This window comes from Cricetulus griseus, chromosome 2 (assembly GCF_003668045.3).
Source record: "Cricetulus griseus strain 17A/GY chromosome 2, alternate assembly CriGri-PICRH-1.0, whole genome shotgun sequence".
NCBI lineage: Eukaryota > Metazoa > Chordata > Mammalia > Rodentia > Cricetidae > Cricetulus > Cricetulus griseus.
The window spans coordinates 13,952,624-13,963,735 of NC_048595.1; the positions used below are offsets into that span (position 1 = coordinate 13,952,624).

The 11,112-nt window shown below is 49.8% G+C and overlaps 1 protein-coding gene across 1 annotated transcript; it reads right to left on the reverse strand.

Annotated features, from left to right (window-relative positions):
* Nucleotides 1-2,058: 2,058 nt before the first annotated feature.
* Nucleotides 2,059-10,583, reverse strand: LOC100751175 (aflatoxin B1 aldehyde reductase member 3-like). Its single transcript, XM_035439457.1, is given in 8 exon segments — nt 2,059-2,580; nt 3,689-3,818; nt 5,860-5,959; nt 6,190-6,286; nt 6,502-6,606; nt 6,794-6,981; nt 9,471-9,552; nt 9,554-10,583. Coding segments are annotated over 8 exon segments (987 nt in total). The 5' UTR covers nt 9,677-10,583; the 3' UTR covers nt 2,059-2,418.
* Between the last annotated feature and the right edge of the window lie 529 nt (nt 10,584-11,112).

Below are 11,112 nucleotides of genomic sequence, written 5' to 3' on the forward strand. Positions count from 1 at the left end.
AGGCTGGCTGGAATTCTTTGAACGGTAATGCTGGGAGATGTGTTCACAGGCTCAGAGTTCATCCTGGCTGAAACAAAGTTTCACAATAACTTAAAGTTAGACTAAGATGTTTTTGCCAAATAGCTTTGAGGTGAAAAACCTGAAAAAAGACAGTCTAAAGTTTTAGAATGGCCCATAGTTGAATGAGGAACTGATTAAGGACAGAGAACAAATACACAGTGGCCCACTAGCTGATGTACTTTCCTTGCTAGCATTGGGTGGTGACCAAAGGTGATGATTAATTCCTTGTACCCATATTTTGCCCTCAATCTTCTGATATAAAAACCTATTGATGATAGCCGGGCGTTCGTGGTGCTTTAATCCCAGCACTCGGGAGGCAGAGGCTGGCGGATCTCTGTGAGTTCCAGGCCAGCCTGGTCTCCAGAGGGAGTGCAGGATAGGCTCCAAAGCTACACAGAGAAACTCTGTCTCGGGGAAAAAAAAAAAAGAGAGAGAGAGAAAAGCTCTGAAAGAAACCATCAAGACAGACTGAGTGGCTTTCTCCCTAATTTCCCTGCATAAAAAGTCACAGTGCACTGACTGTGGATTCCCTTTGAGCCCTGCACTGCAGGAGGCTGCTCCCCCAGGCAGCCATGGGTTAATTTAAGTTATAAGAGCTAGTTAGTAATGAGCCTGAGCTATCAGATAAGCATTTATAATTAATATTAAGTCTCTGTGTCTGTTATTTGGGACCTGGCAAGGTGGGACAGAGAAGTTCGCCTACAAGAAGCAATTGCTACACACAGTTTGAGAAAACAGTGCTCAATATTCACATACCCTTCCTGCCAATCCTTTGGGCTACAGCATCAGCTTCAGCAGAGCTCTGTGATGGTGGAAAAGGGGGCTGGGGTAACCAGCTGTAGCCTAGGCGCTGGGCAACAGGGTTTGAGGGGGCGTTGGGTGCCTGGGCTGCCACACTAGCACAGCAGTCACTGGAGTCCCAGCGGGCTGCTTCTGCACTGCAGCACAGGCTGGGCTGAGGGCATCTGCAGCTTCTGAGTGTAGACAGAGCTGAGTGTGAGGGGGCTGAAGCCCCAGCCAGTGGGAGCGGGTGTCTGGACCAGAGAGGGTGTCAAAGTGGCTGAGCTGGCTGGCCAGGTTGCAGCCCTGGGAGGGGTTGCAACCCATGGGGCCAGGAAGCAAGCAGCATGAAAAGGGGGCATTTACACAAGAAACTGGAGTCGAAGATGTGGAAAGGAGCCGTCTGATTAACTGAGCTGGCTGCAACCTGCAACTCAGGCAGCTGCAAAGCCAGCAGGGAGGAGCTGCTTCAATATCTCCTGCCCCACTATGGATGCTAGATGAAGAGTTTATCTAAATTTTTTATTATTAGTAAAAACTCGGGAGTCAAACATCAGGATAAAAAGCTGATTGATCAGAGAAGGGGCAGAAAATCGACCAGTGACCTCCTCTTTCTCCCTTTCCCCTGATCCAAAAGCCTGAGAATCTTTCTAAAGCCCTCCCTACTACATTCTGTGTCTCTCTATCTGTATCCAGGGTCCTCCAATACTCCTATGGCTAATTCAGGTCAGCAAGTCACTAACTCCACCCCTTTGTAAACTTCATTAACAGTGTCACTAAGCAATCAAATATCCCACAACACTTGGGGATCTGATTTGACCCAGGCGAGGCCCTGCCTCCTGCTGTGTTGAACTGAGCCTGGGGAAGCCTGGGTTGACCAGGTGATCTAAAGCTTCTTATTGCCTGTATCCTGCATGCAGAAAGGTTGTGGAAATTACATAGCCTGCAAGCAGTGTAAGCTGGTGCTGCAGGTGAATGATGGGACTTCAGTTGTGGCAGAGAGCTGCTCTCCACTGCTGCAGGACTCCATGGTGGAAAGGCCACACACCTGGTGCCTGAAGAAACCGGGAGGTCTGTCTGACTTGAGCTGGGGGCCATCACCAAGCCCCTCTGCTAGAGGGCAGGCCTCCTGGGGCCTCTGCCCTCTGAAGACCAGGCACACACCTGTTCCCCTCCACTGGGCCCTCAGAAGACAGAAAGAAGCAAGGCACAGGCAACCAAGAGAATAAGGCCACCAGGCCTGCTGCAGCCTGGGCTACAGCCTTGACAGATGACAGTTTTATTAACAGTTGTTAACAGGAGGTACTGGGGCAGAGTTCAGCTCTCACACTGAAGGCACTTGGATGTGGAGCAAGGCAATAGAAAGAAACAAACCAACACAAACACACACACACACACACACACACCACACACACACACCACACACACACACACACACACACACAAAAAAAAAAAAAAAAAAAAAAAACATTAGGGATCTTGATGGAACAGAAAGAACAGCTGACTCAGCTCAAGGCCCAGACTGGTCAGGGTAGAGCACAGAGTGGCAGGCAGTGACCTCCCCAAGTCAGATCCACCTTAGCGGAAGTAGTTGGGACAATCATGGGCAACCAGGTTCCAGGCTTGGTCAAAGGCTTCCACGACAGCCGGCTCTAAGGGCCCTTCCTCAACCAAGGCCAAATTCTGCTCCAGCTGCTCCAGACTGGACATGCCCAGAATGACTGCATCCCCATGGTCGCCCTGCAAGGAGACATAGATTCCAGCACACATATGCCACCCCAGGCCTCCCAATATCCTCACCCTCCTGCCCATCACTTGCTAAGGTTTGGGATCTGTTTTCACTTAAGTGTTGCTTCTAGGATAAGTGACTACTTCCTCCAAACAACCAAGGTCCTCCAGGCTTCTCACCCTGCAGGACAGTTTGGGAAGTACTTACCTTCATGCCTGACTTTTACAGGTACTACTGGGACAGCATTATCCCAGAATGCCCAACTGGAGAAAGGGGTTAGGGAGAGGAAGTGGGGATAGCATGCAAAGGACACTCCCAGGGACACAGAATTGAATTCTCACTCCAGTGAGTGCTGGAAGGCATGGAAGGGGTAAATACTCTATTATTTTAAATGAACTTTTCAGAGTCAAATCTATGCTTATTTCCTACGACATGGAGGTGTGGGCCTTCAGCAGGTACACCACTCATCATACGGAGGACCAGTTTCTCCGTATGGAAATTGAGCTCATCAGAACTAGAGGGATGGCTTAAGCATTAGAAGCAAGTTCCAGCTCGAAGAGGACCTGGATTCTGTTTCCAACCCCACATGTTGCTGGCTCACAACCACCTGTAACTACAATTCCAGGGGATGTGCCGCCATCTTCTGGCATCTGCTGGCAACTGCATGTACACGGTGCCCAGCAGGCCAATCCCTCATACAGTCAAGATAAAAGTAACTAGACCTTTGAGAAAAACAAATCAGCCAGGCCTTGGTGGTGCACACCTTTAATCCCAGCACTCCGGAGGCAAAGGCAGGCGGATCTCTGTGAGTTCGAGGCCAGCCTGGTCTCCAGAGCGAGTGCCAGGATAGGCTCCAAAACTACATAGAAACCCTGTCTTGAAAAACAACAAAACAACAAAACAACAACAACAACAACAAAAAAAAAAACAAATCAAGATGACTAGACTTCATATGACTGTTGTAACACAGTGAGGTAAGCTAGCACTACCTACCATGAGACAACACCCTTGGCGAAGCTGGCCAGGGAAGACGTAGTCTCAGGAGAAGCCCACTACCATGTCTAGGACTCCACCCCCCCCCCTTCACAGCAGAGCTGAGCAGCCAGGACCTGCGCCTACCTTGAGCTGTGAGTGATGGTAGATCCATCCCAGGGTGGCTGAAGTCAGGCTAGGGGTGTTGCTGCCATAAGAGGACTTCAGTGCCTTCTCCACCAGGGCGATGCCCTTGAAATGTTCCTCCTTCCAGTAGCTGAGTGGGTGGGACAGTAACATGGAGGTCAATATCTTGGGGTAACTAGAGGGTAACCTAACCCCTGCATCCCAGCGGTGGCCTCTGACCTCAGATACAGTTCTGCACCTTCAGTATCAGAACACACAGGTCTCTGGGCCCCTTGCCATGTCAGTGAGGGACACTAAACCAAGAATCTGGTATTTTAAATGCTTGTCAAACATCACCAATACAGCTCCCTAAATGAGAACTCTCGGCTGCCATGACACCACACTTGTGAGCCCAGGGCCACACAAAAGCCTAGCTAAAGTCCTGGGCACCAGTCCAGCTTCCCCGGTCTTGGCTGAGGCACCTCCATTACTTGCTCTCTCTGGTCTAGTTACTGAGGGAGGGAAACACTTTTCCTGCAGCCTGTCTCAGTGACTTTACCAGGGGGAGAGCTGATTGGGCTGCATTAACTAAAGAACATGACCATATTGAAGGCCACCAAGCCTTGATTCTCCAGATGACAGCAGTGCGCTCTGACAGTGTGTGACAATGAGTTCAGAACCACTGTTTCTTCTCCAGGTAGGAGGACCACAGACTGATGGTGGGGAAGGCTACAAATACTGGTCCTTTGTGGTTGCTGTTTTGTTCTGAGATGCTGAGCATCAAATAAATTCAAGGTGCCCTGCATACCCACAAGTGCTCAACCAGTGAGCAGCATGCAGCCAACAGGTAAGGCTTGAAATAAGCAGGGTACACAACGAAGGCCCATAGAGACTGCTCACTGCTTTTGCCTTTGCACTTTTCAACAGAACCAGTATCAGAGCCTCCTGCAGGAAGCTGGCTGCTGAGCCTCTCCTTCCCAGATAGAGAATACAAATAACAAAAGTATCAGTCTATGCTCAGTAATGAACCTTGGCGACACAGCAAAAGAGACAATGGGGGAAGGGGGATGGAGTGAAAGAGTTTCAACGGTGGCTGGCTATGAGAACACACACATCTAATCCCAAGTCTAAGGAGACTGAGGATACAGCATCACAATGTCACTAAGATAAAAGACAGCCGGGTGGTGGTGGCGCAAACCTTTAATCCCAGCACTCGGGAGGCAGAGGCAGGAGGATCTCTGTGAGTTCGAGTTCGAGACCAGCGTGGTCTACAAGAGCTAGTTCCAGGACAGCCTCCAAAGCCACAGAAAAACCCTGTCTCGAAAAACCAAAAAAAAAAAAAAAAAGATAAAAGACTTAAAACCTGATCATTTTTCAATTTTTATTCCATTTTGTAGTACTGGGAATTAGAGCAGGGCTGTGGGCATTGAAAGGCAGGCCTTTCCCTTGTAATCCTTCTACCACAGCTTCCACAATCAAATCAAATTCTTCAATACTTAAAAATTGGAGCAGATTTGGTGACAGATCCTAGTAATCCTAGCTCTTTGGCCAGGTAGTGGTGGCACACACCTATAATCCTACCACTCAGGAAGCAGGCAGATCTCTGAGATCAAGGTCAGACTGGTTAAAGGGTTAGTTCCAGACAACCAGTACTGCTCAAAGAAATCCCATGTGGGGATAAGAAAAACAAAAACCCTAGCCCTTTGGGTGTGGATGCAGGAGGGTCAGGAGTTCAAGGTCATCCTCAGCTACACAGCAAGTTTGGGGCCAGACCAAGATACAAACAAACAAACAAAATGAGTAAGGGTAGAAGAAGATGAGGGTAGCCCCAACATTGTCCACCTATAACCATTGAGACCAATGATGATTATTTCACTACCAGCATATCAGGGGACTTAGACTCATTGATCATCACCAAGCTCCAGGCTCCCCCAAGTCCATCTGCGATTGTCCTACAGTTGGCAGTGGAAGAGCTATTCCCAAGGGTAACACAGGGTAACAGAATACAAATCTAGGGATCCATAAGATATTCCGAGAACATCCCTCAAATGCCCAGGACAGCTAACATCAGAGTCTTAGGCCTGAATACCAAGTTACAACTGGTCCCCAACAAGGCAACCTCAAGGATAGTCCCTCAAACTAAGGAAACCTATCGCACTGCTTCCCCAGACACAGCCCCTACCACAGCTCACCGGTCCATGTACAACTGAGAAAACTGATTCCCAAAGAAGCGGCTCTCAGGCTGCTTTCCATCCTTGTCCTGGTATTTATATCTGCCAGTCAGCAGGCCCCCTGCAAGAAGAAAGCAGTCAGACCCTGGCCATGGCCTCCTCCCAAAGATAGCCAGTTCCCTTCTAGGAACTGGAGAACAGGAGGGAAACTAAAGGAGAGGACCCAGGTACCCCTTCTCTAAGCTCCCCACTTACTGGGGCCTGACTGAGTACCCAACAGAGCATCCATAGGCAAACATAGGCTAGGCATGCCCACACACCCATAGGCCCGGTCTCCACTGCAGCCCATACCAGCCAAAGGGTTGAATGCATAGAATCTCAATCCAAAGTTTCTGAGGCAGGGGAAGAGTTCCTTCTCCACCAGACGAGTGGTGGCATTGTACATGCCCTGCAGGGAGATGGTAAGAGAGGGAAACATGTTAAGGGATCCCAAATGTACCTTCTTAAGTCCATCAATTTAGTCCTTAACAAAACTACACCTTCCCAGCCAGGGCATACATATGGTGCTGGTGGCAACGGTCATGGTTATTCCCAAAGACCCAGGATTGATGGATCCATGGACCCCAACATCTAGATGATCCTGGCACACCAGATTCCCCTCACCTGGTAGACAGTTGGCAGGATCCAGCCATTTTTCTTGCAGAGGGTACAGATCTCAGCCACCTCCCAGGAGGAATAGTTGGACAGGCCAAGCTCCACAAACTTGCCCTACAGGGGAGAAACTCCATCATAGCCCAGTTCAGTCCAGGGGACCAGGAAGGGGAGCCTGACTGGGTGGGGAGCCTGGAGAGAGGATGTGTCCAGCCCTGCTGTGTGTCCCCAGCACTCACTCTCCAGGCAGGGTCGAGTTGAAAAGGTCAGAAAGCATCTCCCCAAGCTCAGGGGCCACCCTCACCTCCTGATGCAGCTGGTGGCAGGCCTTCAGTGTGTCCTCTATAGGGGTGCTGTGGTCTGGCATGTGTAAATAGAAGAGGTCCACCCGGGGACACTGTAGCCTCTTCAGGGAAGTCTCCAGCTGGAACCGCACATCATCAGGTTTCAATGACCTCCCAAACAGTGGACAAGCTTTGGTGGCAATTTTCACTTTTAAGGGAGAAAAATGCAAGTTCAAGCCACTTTATCAAACAGAGTCTGTATTGCAACAGTTAAGGAACAGAAACAGGAAGGACAGGGTGGTTTATGCCTCTGATCCCACGCCTGCAGGGATGGAGGAAGGAATGAGTTCAGGGTCATCTTTGCCTACATTGTACAAATCTAGGCCTATATGAAACACTGTATCAAAAATCAAAAGCAGTGGAAAGGAGGAAGGGAGGGATAGACAGAGAGACACAGAGAGAAAAATAAGAAATATAAAGGCAGAGATATGATTGGTGTGAGATTGCAGCTGTGCCTTTAGTAGCTGTGGCCTTGGCTAAATGGACTGCTCCACAACGCTGCCAATAGTAAATGACAGTGTGACTCATAATGGCTTACACAGAAGTACTGAGGGTGGACAGGGTTAACTGACAGTGGACATCAATGTGGTTGGTATCCTCCCTGTGACAACTACTTATTGCCCACCAGGATAGCCAAGCCAGGCACTGGGGCTGGTGGAGGCAGAGGATCCTGCCCTCATGGCCTCTGCAAACTACAGGGCCCATATTGAATAGTGAGGCAGGGAAGAGCTTGAGGTTCCACAGTGGGGCAGAACAGGGAGGCAGAGGCAAGAGTGGGGAATCATGAAAGTCCTTGAGACTCTCATCAGAGTGTCTAGGGCAATGAGAGGCAGCAGACCAGGAACCGTGAGGTGCTCATTCACACGAAGGGGGCTTTAAAAACCATGAGTCTTAAGGCCCTGGGTGGGAACCACACCTGCCACTCCAGGTACCAGAGCACCAGGTCTGGGGAGAGGAACACAGGAAAAGAGAAAAGACAACAGACTAGAAGCAAAATGGCCCCAATAGCACCCCACATGGAGTCTGGAGTTTATCCTAGGGGTTATGAGGGGGTCTCTAATGCTTTCAAATCCAGATCTCCCTGGTCATCTTAACCTGTTTTTATGATGATCCTGAATGCAGTTGGGTTGATGGGCAGATCTGATCACAGGGTGACAAAGGGGCAGAAGGAACTAGGGATAGAGACAGGAGAGGCTTTGCTGAGGGCCTGTGAGAATGAAAATCAGGGCCAGCCACAGACTCGCTCCTCTCTGGAAAAACAGGCCAGTGCTGGAGCATCTGAGAGAGACCCTGCCTCTCTCCCTGCTCCTCCTGAGAGTTCAGTTGGATGGTAGGATGCCTGGTGAAAAGATGGTTGGAGTGATGGATGGTTGATCAATGGGTGGATACATGAATAGAATGATGGATGAGATGATGGCTGGATTGTCAGATGTATGCATGGACGTATAGATGGATATATGGATGCACACATAGATGCAGGGATGGATGCATGCAGGGATGGATGCCATGACGGATGGATGTTGAATGGACGGATGTTGAATGGCTGGGCAGAAGGAACTTTCCACCCTTGCAAAGTCAGTTCAGCAGCCCAGAGGCCGTCAGTCACTGGAGCCCTGACACTGAGGAATCACACACCCGGGATTTGTCCATCGTACCTTCCTGAAGGGACAGCAGCTTCAGATCTGAGCTGTGGCTCTGGCCCAACCAGCCCTGAACTCAAGCAGGGAAAGGAGGGAGGGGTCAAAAGAGAAAAATCAACCAGAAGTCAGATGCAGGCTCTGGTGGTGCTAATGTGTAATGTTCCTAATGCCAGCTCCCTCGAAGCTGAGGCAGGAGCAGTCTAGCCTGAGCTACATGAAGATCCTAGGCTCACCTGGGCTGCATAGAGAGATCCTTTTACAAAACACAAAACCCACAACTCATCCTTTCGCAGGGAGTAGGTGGGGGATCTGGAAACAGCAAGGCACAGGTCTGCTTCTGTTCTGCATCCCACTGTGCTGTGAATACCTGAGCAACACCCCAGAGGGCAGTGGTGAGAGTGCAATTGAAGAGGAAGAGTTGTAGCTAGCATAGCAGCAGCCACGCTTGAGAAGTGCAGGTCCACGCTTGAGAGGCTGAGGCAGGGAATCTACTCAGTCAAGAGCTCAGGGAAGCTGCATGGCTCCAGGCCCCTGTTCCCTTTGCAGGGTACATTGGTTCCTGTGGCAGCCACCACAGGAGCAGGAGGCCCAGTTAAGCAACAGGCTCAGGATTTGAAGGTTCCAGGCCATTAGCAAAGGAGGAAGGAGGTTTCAGTCTGGGATGTTGTTGTGCAGTGCCACAAAGGCAGGAGTCCTGTAAATCAGGTGCTTTTCGGGGCACCTGCTGACAGCAGGCCTAAGCCCAAAGGCCCGATAGCCACTTGGGTCCAGGCTGGACCAGAGCTAGGCACACAGTGTGTGGAGGATCCTAGGCTATTTTTGTGGGAGAAGATGTGGAAGGAGACTGTCAAGTTGTGGAAAGCTAGACATGCCTGAAGAATTTACGTGCCCGAATAGTTGCAGTTCTCAGAGCTCTTGGGTGGACAAGGGGAGACCAGAGATCCAGAAGCCTGGTGTAGCAGTGCAGAGGCAGGGATGTGATAGGCATGACGGTTACCTTTGCAGCCGCTGCGGCCCAGCCCGAGCCCCAGGCCGCCCAGGATAGTCTCCGACTGGCCTTCAGCATACACGAAGGCTGTCTGTGTCTATCTCGGTGTGGCCGCGCTGCAGGAAGGCGCGCACCGAAGCGGCGCTAGAGGTCGGGTCCATGCGGCGCCCCATCTCCATTGCACCCAGCACAGTGGCGGGCCGAGCAGGCGACATGGCGGCTTTGGTAAAGGTGGCAGAAGGCGAAGAAGGATAACACAGGAAGGTGAATCCAGCAGTCTGCAGCTGTAGCCTGCCCAGAGGTAACTACAGCTTGTGGTGGCCACGCCCATGGGCCTGAGCGAGCAGAGGCGGGGCTGAGTCGTTAAGACAGCTGACTGTGACTTCCTCAAAGTTGGAGGCCCTCTGTACATGCCCTGCAAATATGGCACCTACCCTCGCCACCTGGGAACAGGTGGTAGGACCCCATGATCTAAAGTGCAGCTAACCCGAAGGCTGAAGGCTGGAACCCTTCTGTTCTCTCTGCTTCACTTCTGAGAGCCCTGGGTGTCTGACCCCTTCTAGGAATTTATGGGATGGGTGACTTAGTGTCCTTAATCCCAACACTCTACAGGCTGAGACAAGAAGATTGCCCCAAGTTTTAGTTTTGTCTTTATTTCTTTCTTTTTAAAATAATTTTAGTAAATTAAACCAGGTGTGTGACCTGGGCTTGTACCAGTGCACTTGGGAAGGGAGTGAAATAAGGAAGATTAGGAATTCTAAGTCTGCCTTGGCTACAAAAAACTGTTAGAAACTAAAACAGATACCTTGATACCTTGATAGATGAATTAGGTTGAGGGCATAGGTCAGTTGTAAACTCTTCTAGCTCGTGATAGGTCCTGCAAAGGTCTAAGAACTAAGAGAAGGGTGGAACTGGTACCTCCTACCTATCTTTCACCTAAGTGTTTACTACTGTTTAGTCACAATGATTCAGCAATTTATCCTTCTTGTTTTTTTTAATTCAAGGATATGAAGTGCTATATTCACACAAAAGCTTATATACAAGTGTTTCTGTGTTGTTTTTTTTTTGTTTTGTTTTTGGTTTTTCGAGACAGGGTTTCTCTGTGGCTTTGGAGGCTGTCCTGGAACTAGCTCTTGTAGACCAGGCTGGTCTCAAACTCACAGAGATCCGCCTGCCTCTGCCTCCCAAGTACTGGGATTAAAGGCATATGCCACCAACGCCCGGCTCTGTGTTGTTTTTTAAATTATGCATACATATACTCACACAGACACACACATACTACACACACACACCTGTATCTCATGATCTCATGTTGGCTTTACCTCATTATGCATTGAGGATGAGCTTCAACTTCTGATTATTTTCTTTCTGTTTTTCTTTCTTCCATCCTTTCTTTCTTTCTTCCTTCCTTCCTTCTTTCATTTCTTTCTTTTTTCCTCCTCCTCCTCCACCTCCTCCTTCTTCGATTTTTGGAGACAAGGTTTCTCTGTGGGACAGTCCTGGCTGTCCTGGAACTTACTTTGTAGACCATGCTGGCCTCAAACTCACTGAGATCTGCCTGCCTCTTCCTCACAAGTGCTGCCTCTGCACCTACTAAGTGCTGGGGTGACAGGTGTGAGCAATCTCACCAGGACTGTGTGGCCATGGAGCA